The 15,562-nt window shown below is 25.2% G+C and overlaps 1 protein-coding gene across 5 annotated transcripts in view; it reads left to right on the forward strand.

Annotated features, from left to right (window-relative positions):
- LOC117175814 (F-actin-monooxygenase Mical) overlaps nucleotides 1-15,562 on the forward strand; it is a 153,714-nt gene that overhangs the window by 81,440 nt on the left and 56,712 nt on the right. For 3 of the 5 annotated variants that reach the window (XM_033365566.1, XM_033365569.1, XM_033365567.1), the window contains exons 10-15: nucleotides 651-881; nucleotides 7,255-7,494; nucleotides 7,870-8,011; nucleotides 14,139-14,260; nucleotides 14,305-14,529; nucleotides 14,862-15,021. In XM_033365566.1, the coding sequence (XP_033221457.1) occupies nucleotides 651-881; nucleotides 7,255-7,494; nucleotides 7,870-8,011; nucleotides 14,139-14,260; nucleotides 14,305-14,529; nucleotides 14,862-15,021 (1,120 nt within the window). The remainder of the gene's footprint in view (nucleotides 1-650; nucleotides 882-7,254; nucleotides 7,495-7,869; nucleotides 8,012-14,138; nucleotides 14,261-14,304; nucleotides 14,530-14,861; nucleotides 15,022-15,562) is intronic. The other 2 variants (XM_033365568.1, XM_033365570.1) reach the window with 2 other exon arrangements.

Consider the following 15,562-nt stretch of genomic DNA (forward strand, 5'->3'; position numbering starts at 1 on the left):
TCTGTTGAAATATTTTCAAGCTTTAAAATTGTTGCTTGTACCTTTTCAAAACTTCTAAATATCTCTAAACTTATTCTTTTCTGAAATTTTAGGAAATCATTTAAAGTGTGGCATTTTTAAAAATATTTTCTTCAATTAAATTTTTCAAAATAAAATTCAAGTAAATTTAGCCTGGAATCTTAAAAAATAGTATTTTCTTAAAGTCTTTCAAAACTTCTGACAGAATTAATTCTCAAAGTTAAAAAACATTTATAAATAAAATTTGATCCTTTATCTTGGTTAGAAACATTCATAACTAAATTGTCTCATCGAATAAAATTACTTTTTTGGGAATCTTGATTTACTATATTGCTGGTGCAGAAAATTCTTAATATTTATTATTATTAAACGAATATAATCACATTTAATATTATCAAAGGGTTATGGATAGAATCCAGTTTTTGTGTGTTTTTTGTTGTTGTCAAAAACATGTCAAATATTCAGTACAGAATTATTGCCTTTATTATTAAAGAATAATTTAGAACTTGAATTTTTTCTTTTAGATATAAATTTCTAGAATTAAAATTTCTCATTTATAAACTGCGATTTACAAAATTTCATAAAATTATTTGAATTAAGTTTTTTTTTTATTAGAAAACAAATTTTTTCAGGAACCCGAGAAGGAGGAGCGTCCAACATTCTCAAAACAATTGAGACAGTTGACCCCAGAACAGAAGGCTCATCTTATAGGTCGCATATCCAAGCAAGAGACGATTCGACCAAGACATTCGCGTGTTCGTCACGGCTACGAAAATTTTGTAGCTTCTTCCGAAAAGAAAGTGGACGCTGCGAGCCGACGATCTAGAAAAAGGCGCAGCACAGAAAAAATGGGCGCGACTGTGGTAAGATTTCCAATTTATTATTTTTTTTTTTTGTAAAGAATCGGAATTTAGTTTAAAAACTTGAGTACTGAATACAAAATTTAGTCTCGCTGGCAGACAATTGAAGCTATCTTGTGTCGAGGCATTTTCGTATCGCTGACATTTGTGTTCGTTGGAGTCGCTCTCACTCTAATCATAGATCAAGTGGCTACATTTTAATTCGTCCAAGACATACTAGGCATTTCCAAAAAAGTCAGTTATTTTGTATATTTTTCTTCAGTAGGATTAGTTGGATTTGTTTTTGCAGGCCTCGGACTCACCACACTATTTTATACTTTTTTTTAGCGATGACACTATTTCGATATTTCGAAAAAATTACACTAAGACACCTTTCTTTTAAATTGTCCGCCGAACAGTTGAATTTTCAATAAAAAAAGGTCATTTCTTAACAACAAATTTAATATTTAATATTTTAGAAAGAAAAAGATTTTAATTTTAAATCTAAAATAGTTGAATAAAAAAGATCAGGGTGGTCGCTGGAATTTTACAATTTTTAGAAGAAAAATCTGCCCACGTTCGATTTCACCAATGTTAAAATAATTAGTTGAATCGTTATGTTTTTCGATTATGCTATTATTTAGCTTACAATACGCAATTCAAAATTTTTTTACTTTAAAAATTTTCGATTAAAAATATTTATTTTTAAGCTTACATTTTTAATTTAAAGAATTTTTAAATGCTTTCTTAAAGACTTGAACAAGCAAAAAATAAAAGCTTTTGATGTTGAAAGTTTTGGATAAGAAACATTTTTATTCAATAAATAAATAAATTCTGTTTAAATTTATCTGTACTTTAAGTAATAAGGAGTGAACAAAAACGATTTGACAAAACAATTTTAAATCAGTTCAAAATTTAAGAATTTTCAGATTTTAATGTTACAACTTAAACGGTTTCAATTTGAAAGTCTTAGTCATTAAACAAATGTCAACGTGTGACTGAAAGTTTATTAACTATTTTGAACTTAAAAATAACTTCATAATAATGCTTAATTTGTAAGTAAAATTTTTAAATTTGAATATGTAATTTACAAATGAACATTTGTATAAAAAATTTGAGTAATTTTAAGAGATATTTAGGAGTTTTAAAAAGATAAAAAATTATTATGCACATTTTAGAAAGTTTTCTTAAAATCTTCTAGAATCTTTTTTGATAATTTTGTTTAAATCTTTGCAAAACTTTTTAAATATTCTCTTAACATAATTTTTCAAAATGAAAATTTTATTTTTAATTTTCCTAGGAATCTTAAGAAAATGTTTTTATTCTTTTGAAGCCTTTCACAATTCTTGAAAAGAATCTAATTTTTTGGTTTAAAATTTGCGAATATCTACATTTTATTTGATATTAGGCTATCATTTCCAGTTTTACATCAAGTTTGAATCTTTTCAAAACTTCTACATATCTGATAAAAAGAGATATTTCGGGTTTGCAGGATTTTCTCAAAAATATAGAAAAAATTCAATTCATTTTGACAGATATTTAAAAGTTCTGAAAAAATTTCCAAAATAATTTTAAATTTAAAGCAAATTTAAAACAACTTCTAAATTTCTCAAGATTTTGAAATAAATTTTTCAAGCTTTCCAACAATGTTTAAACTATTTAAAAATAAAATAATTGAATTTCTAATTTAAGAAGTGTTCAGATAACATTTTTTCAATTTTTCAATATTTAATGTTTCTAGCCTAAATTTCATTAAAATTATATAATTTTCAAAATTTTAAAGTTCATTGATTGATTTTTTAATTTAGAGAATTGAAAATTATAACGTGGGTTTTTATTTTTTTTTATATTGAAAAATGTTAGTACCTTCAATTTTATACGCGTAAATTGTTGAACTTTTCAATACAACATTTTTTAATTAAAAACTTTAAATTTCAACTTGAAAAGTTCAAAATTTAACAGTTCCACTTTGAGTGCTCTCATTTGCAGCTCATTTCTTATTAACCCAAGTGGAAAATTGTTTAGCTTTACTGTTCCATTTTTTTAAATTTCATTGACCTTGAAAAATGTTTGCGAACCGGGAAAAAACTGGGAAAGGACCGGGAATTAATTTCGTCGATTAAAACGGCCACCCTGAGATAAATTTCCTTTAAAAAAATGAATTCTTAACAAAATACATGTAGTTTTAACCAAATATTTGAATTTTTAACTAATAAGATTACTTTTCTACTAAAAAAGTTAAATTTTCTACAATGGATGTGATTTTAGTCCAAATTGTATTTGATTAATTTTTAGTTTATATTGTTTTCATTTATAAAAAATGTTAAATAAACAGTTGAACGTTTAAACTGAACAAGATCAACATTAATAAACAAAATGGAGCAGTTAAATTTTTATTTAAGAGAATTAATTTTCAAGAAAATGTAAACGAATTTTCTACAAAACAGTTTAATTTGCTACCAAATTGTTGAATTTTCAAGCCAAGAAAGGCGAATTTTCTACAAAACAGTTGAATTTTCAACAAAAACGTTAATTTTCAACCAATCAGTTGAATTTGCAACAAAATAGTTAAATTTTTCGTTAAACAAATTAATTTTTAACAAACAAAAAACGTATTTTCCGCTAAAATTCTGAATTTTCAACCAAAAGACTTTAATTGAAAAAATGTTGTTTAACTTTTAACCAAGCAGTTAAATTTTTAACGAAAAAAAAATTAATTTTTAACAAAAAATACGATAGTTGATATTTTAACCATTAAAGGATTTTTATTTTAAGTCAAACAAACAAATTTTCTTCCCACAAGATTTTTTTCCAGAAAACGCGAATTTTCAAAAAATACATAAATATTTAACCAAATAGTTAAATTTTCAACCAAAAAAATTAATTTCCTAACTAAGAATACAAATGTTTAACTAAATAGTTTCAACAATGGGTGCGAGGGTAGTCAAAGTTTTATTTAATTAATTTTTATTATTTATTTTGATAGTTTCTACATTTTTTATCATAATAGTGGATTTTTTAAACTAAATAAGATAAATTCTTAACAAAACACGGAGTAGTTAAATTGTTTTTTGAAGAGAAAGTTTTAAAAAAATTGTTAATTTTTCATTTAAACAAATTAATTTTTAATAACAAAAAAATGAGTTGTTCAACTTTCTACCAAGGAGTTGAATTTTCAACCTAAAAAGATGAATTTTCAATTAAACATGTAGTAGTTAAAATTTCCACAAAATAGACTTTAATACAAAGAAGAAAGCATTTGGATGTTACAAAAAAAATGAATGAAAAAAATGCTTAAATTCTCGACTAAAGCAGATTAATTTTCATCCAATCAGTGACATTTTCAACCAACAAATTGATTTTCTACTAAAAAAGAATAAAAAATAATAAAAGAGACTTCTATACAATATTTAAATTTTCTACTGAATTATTGAATTTTCCAGTCGAAAATACGAACTTTTTAAGAAAACAGTTGAATTTTCAACAAAAATAATATTTTTTCTCCTTTTTGTTTAATTTTCAGCGAAAAAGTGAAATTCTCATTCAAGCAAATAATTTTTAATAACAAAAGATTAATTTTTAGCCACAAAAAATTAATTTTAAGAAATCAGTTCAACTGTCGGGCAAGAAGTTGAATTTTCAACAAAAAAGTTCGTTTTTAACCGAGACAGATTAATTTTTAAACAGACTCTTGTTTTTTTTTCACTAAGAAAGGTTAAATTTGTACAGAAATGCCATTTTAAACCCAAAATATTAATGTTCAAAAAAATAGTTGAATTTTTAAGCAAAAAAAAAAAGAAATAATTTTCAACAAAAGAGATGAATTTTCCACTAATACGATTTTTAACCAAAAAAGATGAATTCTTAAATACATATTTAATATTAGACTTTTCAATCCAGCTGAAAAACGAGAATCATGAATAGACAACACTGACACTTTATACAAACTTTGAAGTTCGTTTTTAATAGTTTTAAAATTTTGGACTAAAAAACGGGAAATTTTTCTTAAAAAATAAATTAAATTTTTTTCAATCAACACTTTTTGATTTCGGTCTGCACTTTTAAATTCAGACTATTCATAAGTTTAATACTGTTTACACTATTAACTATATTTACACTATTGACAGTATTTACACTATTTTTATTCTCTGCAGTGAGCCCGAAGCCTGGTTTTTTGTAAAATATCAAAGATATTTCTCAACATCCGAGAATGTAGTGGAAGAAATTTATCAATTTTTCTCAATTTAGTAACAAATCATAGGGATCACAGTGGGTTCTCTATTCCCTATTTTTCTCCTTATTTTTCTCCTTATTTTTCTCAAAATCACCTATAATTCCCCCTTTTTGTTGAGACTGTGATTAATTTTTCAAGAATTATAAGAAACTCGAAGAAATTAATAAAGTAATTATGATTAGATAAGAGAAACTATGATCTAAAGAAAAAAAAGCAAATCGCCGACGATTTGCACAAAAAAATAGAAAAAAGGTTTTATCTCACACTGAATTGAGATACTTTTGTTCTGATAATATTTAATTTATAATAAAATAACTTGCAGTTGATTAATATCTTAAATACAAAATTATGAAAATTAAATCTAAGAAAAATCATACAAAACCTAATGCGAATTGCGAAACATTTGTGCTTTTTAAATTCATATTATCTAATAATTTATTGCAAATATGATACATATTTAATGTTAGTCCTTTTCACTGAAAATTATAATTTTTAGAAAATAATTATAATAGAAAAACAGAAAGGTTTGAAGAATACTTAAAATTTTTGTTTGAGTTATTTTTTTTTCATCGGAAATTAGCATTTTCAAACCGAAATCATCATAAAAATTCCCCAAGTTCAACAATTTTAGGTTACATTAGCGATTGAAACAAGAATTGGAGAATTTTTATGAAAATTTGTTTGATTTCGACAAATTTTTTTTTAACAATTCACGTTTATCGGCGTTGTTAGCGTTTTTTTTTTACCAGAGATTATCATTTTTAAACAAGAATAATTTGATTTTGAAGTATCATCATTTTTTAACAATTTAATATTACGTTATCGTTTTACATAAACAACTAGTATTTTAAAACAAAAATCATTAGATTTCGAAGAATATTTACTATTCTGAACAATTTTATGTTAAGTTAGTGTTTTTTTTAATCGAAATTTAGTAATTTCAAACAAAAATCATTGTCATTTTGAACAACAAATTTTGTAACAAAAAATTATTAGATTACAAAGAAGTTAAAATTTGTTTGTAACATGGTAGGTTATACTAGCGGTTTTTACGCGATATAACGATATGTATTTCAAAAAAGATTTTCAATTTTAAAACAGTTTAAGGTCATGTTTTCACCGGAAATCGATTATTTAAAACACAAATCATTTTCAAATAAAATCTACAATTTGCAACTATTTTCGGTTTTGTTATGTTATAGTTTTTCATCGACAATTGGTATTTTTATTTTTTTTTAATTATCAGATTCAATTTTTTAGATCATCATTCAGACATTAAACTCGCAATGTTGTACAATTTTAATTTTTTTTTGTATTTTGTACCGAAAATTGGTACTTTCAATAATAAATAATTATATTTCAAAGATAAATTTTTTTTTAACGATCTTAGGTTGTGTTCGCGTTTTTAAAAGATAATTTACCATTTTGAACAGTTTTTTTTCGTCCAAAATTGATATAGTTAATAAAAAATTATTAAATTTCAAAGAGTATTTACAATATTTGAACAATTATTATAGGATATTTGAGCGTTTTTACTGGAATTCGGTTGTTTTAAACAAAAGGCATACATTCTTAAGTTAAGATATCGATTTTCATCAATTATCAAAAATATTGTCATAGCTATTCTCTTATTTCAGATAATAGATACCATGAAATACAAAAATTTTGTATTCATTAGCATTCATTTTACATTTTAATTTAAAAATTGAGTAAGACAAAAAAATTGTGCGCGTGTCTGTCTTCTAATTTAGAGGAAATCTCCCTATAGTGGATAATTATTAATTAAAAGCACAAATAAAAGAAGATTAATTAATTTTAATATAAATTTATGAAAAAGTATAGTGTCTTACCTATAAAGTAAATTAAATTAATTATTTTCCATTTTTTAGTACTTTTAATTAATGATTATCCGTTGTAGGGAGGTTTCCTCTAATAAAATTTTTAGCTTAAAAGAAAAAAAAATTCCATTTAAAAAGAAAAACTGCTTTTTTTCGAAATAAAATTCCCCTAGTTTTCCTACAATTGAACTCTCCTGAACCACTTTGATCCCTGAAATCAGAGAAACTTTATTCTGAACAAAGTATTTATTAATGCGAGATGTTAAAAATTGAGATTTTAACTCATCCCCAATAACTAATTCATAAATTGTAAATGAACATGAAGGCGGAAAGACAGAAGAGACTCGAGGAGATTGAAAAAAATCGAATAGAGCGTATGAAGAAGCGACAGTATCTACGAAAAATGGCAACTCAGCAGTTCTACAAAAGTATGCAAATGCTGGCAGCAAATGCGAAACGCGATAAAGAGGAACCTTTCGAAGATTATTCTATATTTTTGTATCGACAAACTGCTCCCGATTTCAAGGATAGAGTGAAAGATCTCGAGCAGAAAATACTTTACCCAGTAAGCAAAATATTGGGCGGTGTGAATTTTTCAAAATTTTTCATAACAATTCTTAACTTGAATCGAGTGTTATTTGATGTTCACGCTCAAACTTAACCGTCGCTACATGGTCGTCGATTGTACTTTCTGTATTTTCTGTATTTTCTGTGTTTATAATTCAACTGCGAGCATGAAAAAAATGTCTTTTTATCGCTCTATTTGGATGAAAAATTTGTTTTCCATGGCTAATAAATACTAATATGCAGCTCTTTTCTGTCTATGAAAGCTTACAGCAGACAATATAAAAATAATCTCGCAATTTTTCAACTTAACAATCTGAAGATGTGCTTAGAAGATATTATTACTTTTGTTTTAAAGGAAAGTATTTTTTTTTAGGATCGAGAACCAAAAATGCACGCGGGTCTTCTGAGAGGAAATGGGGATGATGATTTCTCGGGGAGGATAAAAAATATCGAAGACAAATTGAGAGGAACGGCTTCGACTGACAAAAAACCCAAAGACCTCTTACGAGCTATTGGTTTGTAATTTATAAAATTAAATGTATGCATGGCTGAGATTTTTGGAAGTAGAGCGCATTATATTTTATATTTTTCAATATTATGCTCGTTATATGCTTTTAAAAACAGGGCTATCCTACCTGGCCAATCTGGAATTATTAGGGAAATTTTCGAGGGTTTGTTGAATTAATTAATTAGTTCATTTTTTATTAAATTAATTTGTCGAAAATTCGTTTTTGTTTTGTGTGTTTGAAATCAATTTTTTCAACCGAAAATTTAACTATTATATTTTTGGTTGAACATTGATTGAATTTAGTTGAAAATTCATGTATGTTGTTTAAAATTCATTCTTTTTAGTAAAAAATTAATTTTCTTGACTGAAGATGCATATTTTTTTCTTTAAAATTCAACAGTTTATTTGCAATTTTTCTCTCCCTTGACTGGAAAATCATGCTCAGTTGAAAATTCAACTCATCTTGAAAAGTTGTCCCTTTTGTTTTAATTCAACTGTTTTTAATGAAACAGAGTGTCTAGCGACCTTAAAAACCTTGAAATCCTGGAACTCTCCTTGAATTTTTTTTAAACCTTACAAACCTGGAAATCTCATTGAATTTCTCAAGAGAACCTTGAATTTGATTTTTTTTTTGCTTTTAAAAGTTATTTTATTGAAATGCGAAGAATAATTTTAATCTTTTAGTCTATAATGGAATAAACATCTCGCTTAGAAGAAATCTTGCTACTAAAAAGTTTTTTATTTATCGAGATATAATTTACCTTTTGTTCATTACAGAATAAATAAAGACATTTCAAGGCACTTTTTGTAGACTGTACTAATTATTTTATAGATTACAATGAATATACTTTGATATTGTGAATAATTCTATAAATTTTTTATTTAGTCTCCTCTGATATAGAATGTTTAAGAGATTTCACAAACTTTTGAAATAATCTAGTGACTTCAACGAATAAAAAAGATTCCAGGAAGATATCACAAATATTTTAAAGAATTCATAGGGATTTCAAAAGATTTCAAGAATGTTCAAGATTTTTAAAAGTACACGTTAGTTGAAAGATTTAAAAACACTTCAAAGATTAAAGAAAGACTTCACAAATATTTTTTAAAGTTCATAACAATTTCAAAAGATTTCAAGAATTTCAAAGATTTGAAAAGGGATTTAGCACACCAGATTTAAAAGATTTCAAAACGATGAAAGATTTTTAACGATTTCAGTTTTTCTTAGATTCCAAAAGATTATTTCGAATATTCCAGTGTCTTCAAAAATGATCAAGATAGAAAAAAGTACACCAGATTTGAAAGATTTAAAAATACTTCAAAGATTAAAGAAAGATTTCACAAATATTTTAAAAAGTTCATAAGGATTTCAAAAGATAGAAAGAATTTCAAAGATTTCAAAAAGGGAACAGTACTCCAGACTTCAAAGATTTCAAAAATTTTAAAGATGTTAAACAATTTCAAATTTTTTAGAAGATTTGAAAAGATTTCAGCAAAATTTCAAATATTCCAGGGATTTCTAACGAATACAAAAGATTTTTAAAATGTTTAAGAGAATTCATAAGGATTTCAAGAGATTTCAAAGAAATGACACTAGATTTTGAAGATTTGAATACATTTCAAAGATTAAAGAAATATTTCACAAATTTTTCAACGATTTCATACAGATTACAAATAATTTCAAAGGTTTCTCAAAGATTTCACAGAAATTTCAAGTTTTGAAATACAAACACGACTTACGTTCGTAAAAAATTAAGAATTTATGTATGGTTCTGCTTTCTTTAGAAATTGTTGGCCAATAAAAATTAATCGGCTCATTTTTTTTAATTTATAACACGGTTATTTTATTATTTGGTGTAAAAAAGGAGACCTGGAAAAACTTGATTTTTTGGCCTGGAAAACATGGAAAAGGCCTTGAATTTTGTTTCTAAGAATCGTTAGACACCCCGTTAAAAATTAAAATCTTTTTTGGTTGAAATATAACTACTATATTTTTTGTTCAGAATTTAACTTTTTGGAAATTAAAATTTAATTACTTGATTGAAAGTTAAACTCTGTTCTTATAAATTACTTTTTTTGGTAGAAGATTAATTTTAATTGAAAATTGATCTCTGTTTGAAAAACAAGCAATTTTGTCGAAAATTCGTTTTTAATTCGTTTTCAATTGTTTTGACTGAAAATTGAACTTTCGTGTATTTTGTTCATCTTTTTGGGAATGAAAATGTAATTATTTGATAGAAATTTTAACTCTTTTCTTAAAAATTAATTTTTTTTAGTTGATGATTCACCGTTTTGATAAGAAATGTATCCTTTAATATATAATGTATCCTTTAATGTATAACTAGAAAATGTAACTATTCAAAATGAATATTTCATTATTTTGGTTAAAAATTCCTCTTTTTGGTTAGAAATTATTATTTTTTAATGAAAATGTGACAGTTCAATGATGTTACATTATTTTTATTTTGTTCAATTATTCATCTTTTGGATTTAAAATTCATCTAGTTTAAGGTTCAATCAGTTAAGATAAAATTTCCTCATTTTTGTTGCAAGTTGTTATCTTTTACGTGGGTAATTAATTTTTTTTAACTGGAAATTTAACTGTTTCACTTTTGGTTGAAAATTAATCTTTTTCAGTTTAAAATTCAACTGTTTGGTTGCAAATTGATATTTTTAAATTGAAAATTCATTTATTTGGTTAAGAATTCATGTATTTTGTTAAAAAATCGTCTTTTTGGTAAAAATGATTCTTTTTGGTTGAAAATTCTTTTTATTTGTTGGAAATTAAATTATTCCAGTTACAGATTCATCATTTTATTTGAAAATCTATCTTTTTGGTTGAAAAACGAGCTATTTTGTCGAAAACTCTTTTTTTTTGTTTTGTTTTAAAACAATTGTTTTAACTAAAAATCTAACTTTCATGTATTTTGTTCATCTTTTTTTTGGAATGAAAATGTAATTATTTAGTAGAAAGTTGAACTCTTTTGTTAAAAAGTAATTTTTTTATTATTCACCATTTTAATAAGAAATGTATCCCTTTCGTTGAATAATGAACTATTTTTTAAAATTATTTTTTTCTTTTACAGAAAATTTTTTTTTGCTGACAATTTAACTATTCCGTTTGAAACTTCAACTGTGTCGTTGAAAATTCTAATTTTTTTTTGTTGACCATTTTTTTTTTAACTGAAAAAGTAACTATTCAAAATGAATATTCTATTATTTTAGTTAAAAATTCCTATTTTTAGGTAGAATTTATTATTTTTTAATGAAAATGTAACAGTTCAGTGGTGATGAAAAATTGATTATTTTTATTTGAAAATTAAACTATTTGGCTGAATATGTACATGTTTTAGTTCAAAATGCATTCAGTTTGTTGAAAGTTTTTTTTTTGCGTAGAAAATTAATCTTGTCTGTACAAAATCTATGTTTTTGGTTAAAAATTAAATTATGTGGTTAAAAATGATCTACTTTATAGAAAATTGAACAATTTTGTAAAAATGTTAGCTCTTGGTTGAAAATTTCCCGATTATTTTAAAAATGCTTAATTTTTGGTTAAAAATGTAAACAATGTTGATTAAAAATTAAACTTTTTGGTTACCAGTTAACTTTTTTTATTGAAAATTCATCTATTTTGTTAAAAATCTGTCTACTACTTATCTTCAACTGTTAATTTTTCCATTAATCATTCATCTTTCTTGTTTTATTTGGCTAAAAATGGGTCTTTTTCATTTAAAAATTCAACTGTATTTTGTTGAAAAATCACCTTTTTGGTCAAAATTATTCTTTTTGGTTGAAAATTCAATTATTCCAGTTGTAGATTCATCATTTCATTTGAAAATGCATTTTTTGGTGGAACGTAGAACTATATACTTGGTTGGAAGTTAATCTTTTTTTTTTATCATCTTTTTGGTTCATAATTCATCTATTCTAATGGAAGATTTATCGTTTTAATTGAAAATTTATCACTTTGGTCGAAAATTGTTTTTTTTTCAACTGATATTTTTTCGTTTAAAATTTAATTATTTGGTTCAATTTTTTGTAGTTGAAAATTCATGTATTTTGTTGAAAAATCGTCCTTTCTGGTAGAAAATTGAAGTATTTGGTTAAAAATTAAATTCTCTTGTTTAAAATGCAATATTTTTATCAGAAAAGTTAGAAATTTGAAGCGGTTTAAATTGAATGTAATATAGTACCGACATTAATTTTACCTAAATATACACTGAATTCTAAGCAATAAAATAACAATTTGTTTGAATTATTATGCAATTAATTATGTTTTTAGTATTATTCATTATTATTTAATTACTTGATTAATCGATAGTGTTAATATATTTAAGAATATCTTGCAATATAATTTTTCAAAGCTTTCTTAATTAAACATCTTAATGTAATCCGTAGAAACTGTCAGGGAATTTTTTTGCGATCGAGTCTATTTTTTAAATTACAATATACAATTTCAAAACAATGATTCTTTATTTGTAAAAGTAGTATTATATTACTATATTTAACTATTTTGTAGACTATTTTTTTAAATTGATTTTGTTTTAATTGAAAATTGAACTATTCTATTTTTTGTTAAAAATTGATCGTTTTGAGCTGAACATTCAAGTATCTCGCTGAAACTTATCTATTTTGTTGAAAATTTACCAGTTTGTTTGCAATATTTTCTCTCCATTGGCAGAAAAGTCTTTCATAGTTAAAAATTCAACTCATGTTGATAAGTTAAATTTTTAGTTGAATCAAATTCTTTTTGATTAAAAATTAATTTTTTTATATTGAAATATCAATTACTTGATTTTTTGGTTCAGGATCCTTTTTTAATGAACATTTAATTAATAGGTTAAAAGTTAAACTCTTGTTACAATTTTTTTATGGTTTATCATTTTCAATGAAAATTCATCTGTTTGGTGGGAAAATGAGCTATTTCGTTGAAAATTTGTTTTTTTATTGTTGTTGGAAAATGAATTTTATTAGCTGAAAATGTAACTATTCCAGTTGAATATTCCATCATCTTAATTAAAATTTCATCTCTTTGGCTGGACATTAAAATTTTTAAATCCAAATTTGACCATACAATTTTTGGTTGACGGTTTTCCTTTTTTATTTTGTTTTAATTCGTCGTTTTTGGTCAAAATTAATCTTCTTGGTTGAAAATTCTCCTTTTGGTTAAAAAATTAACTACTGTTCCGATTGAAGATTCATAAATTCAGTTGGAAATTCATCTTTTTCGTTTAAAATTCAACTATTACAGTTTTTGTTGAAAATTGATCTTTTTTAGTTCAAAATCCAACTATTCGGTTAAATAGTTGCCAATTTTATTTGAAATATATATATATATATATATAATTGAATATTCTGTTATTTTATTTTAAAATTCACCTCTTTGGTTGAACATTATTCTTTCAACTGAAAATGTGACTATTCAATTTTCAAATGACAATTTATCTCTATTAGTTGAAAGTCCGTCTTTTTTTAGTAGAAATGAATCTTCTTGTTTGATGATTCGTCTATTTCTTGGCTTGACAATTCAATTATTCTACTTAAAGATTTCTAATATTAGTTAAAAATTCATCACTTTGATTGAAAATTGAACTATTTGGTTGGAAATTCGTTTTTTTGTTGTTGTTGAAAATTAATTTTTTCTTATCGGCAAATTTAATTATTCCATTTTTTCATTCCATTATTAATTAGTTGAAAATTTATCACCTTGATTGAAAATTGAAATATTTTGTTGAAAGCTCGTTTTTTGGTTGTTGAAATTTAATTTTTTTATTGGAAAATTTAAGTATTTCATTTTTGATTTAAAATTGATCTTTTATATATTAAAATTCATTTAAAATTTAACTATTTAGTACACAGATTAATTTTACCTAAATATGCTTAGAATTTTAATTATAAGAAGATAAAATACGATGAAAATTTATATCCGGAAAAAATTGAGGTACCTGGAAAAAACCTGGAATTGTCAGGGAATATTTTTCCAAGATTTATAGTAGAGATCCTGGAGAAATTTGCTAGATTTATAAACAATTCAATGAATCTTTTCAAATTTTCAACAAAAAAATGTAAATCACATTAAATTTGAATTACACAATAATTTTACAATAAACTTAAATTTGATTGACAACCTTTAGGCAAAATAGAAAAGACCGACTGGAACGTGAAGGAGATAGAGAAGAAAATTGAGGAAAATAAAATGGGCCGAGGAGTGCGTCAGGACCGAGTGGAACGAGTACCAAAGTGGAGTCGAGAACAGGTTGGCATAAAATTCGAGATAGTTATTCTATTCTCTCTCTTCAGACGTCTATATTCTTTGTTCAGTTTCTAGCTCGACAAATCAAAATGGAGAAAAAGGGACGGGATCCAAAGGACCTGGAGAGTAAGTACGCTGACATTGACAGCACCCTGAAAACCATTGACCGGAAGATCAAAGAGGGCAATGTCCTCGGGCACAATAAAGTTTCGGCGATGGCTGAACAATTTTCCAATAAAAGTCAGGACGCTGAACCGAAACTCCAGAGATCGGTAAATATCAGCAGCTTCGCAAGCACCAGGAGAAGTCAGCAAAAAAAATCCGAAACCGAAATTTTTACTCGTAAAATTCAAAACATTGATACTAGAAATTAATTAAATACTCCATGTGAAATTTGTTGTTTTTAGGCATGCAATTTGACTAATATGAAAGTTGATTGTGATCCAGTAAAATCTTCTGTTTTATTATGCCAGTTTTTTTTGGTAAAATATCAGTGATTAACTATTCGATTATGATGCGGGAAACATAATTTTAGCATGCTGACTTTTTCCCCTTGTGTGATCAAATTTCGTGGTCTGTTCTCTATTTTGTGTTTAAATTTCAGAATTCAAAAGCCGCGATCACTTTGCCAGCGCAAGGCGGTTCGGAAATGTGCCACTTTTGCAATAAGAGGGTTTATCTGATGGAGAGGCTGAGCGCTGAAGGCAAATTCTTCCACCGAGGATGTTTCCGATGCGAATATTGCTCAACTTCACTTAGAATAGGTTTATTTCAGAAATTATGGAATTGCAGGCCTCGGACTCAAGATACTAGTTTCACTTTTTGACACTTTTTTTGAGCAGTGACAGTATTTTGCTATTATTTCGCAAAAAATTACACTAAAGACACTATTTTCTTAGAATGTTTTTGCTAATACGACGTTTTTTTTATTGTTCTTTGAAACATATTTTTGGACTTCTTTGCTAATTTGACAAAAAGAAAAATTTATTTTGAAGTAAATGGAAACGACATTTTTAGTAAAATTATGAAAAATGGAAATAATTTTTAAAAATAAACTGAGAATTGAATTTACAACCTTAGAAAGATGAATTACAAAGAAAAATGGAAATATTACTATTTCCCATAATAAGTGTTTCAATTTTTAATTTAAAATATTCAATTTAACCGGAAAATATGATTTTTTAACCAAATATTTCTCAACCGAAAACAGAGGGATTTTTAACCAGAGATGAATTTTTAACTAAAATGATTAATTTTAAACTGGAATAGCTAAATTTTAGTTAAAAAATATTCATTTTAAATCAA

Source organism: Belonocnema kinseyi, chromosome 7 (genome assembly GCF_010883055.1).
Source record: "Belonocnema kinseyi isolate 2016_QV_RU_SX_M_011 chromosome 7, B_treatae_v1, whole genome shotgun sequence".
NCBI classification, from domain to species: domain Eukaryota; kingdom Metazoa; phylum Arthropoda; class Insecta; order Hymenoptera; family Cynipidae; genus Belonocnema; species Belonocnema kinseyi.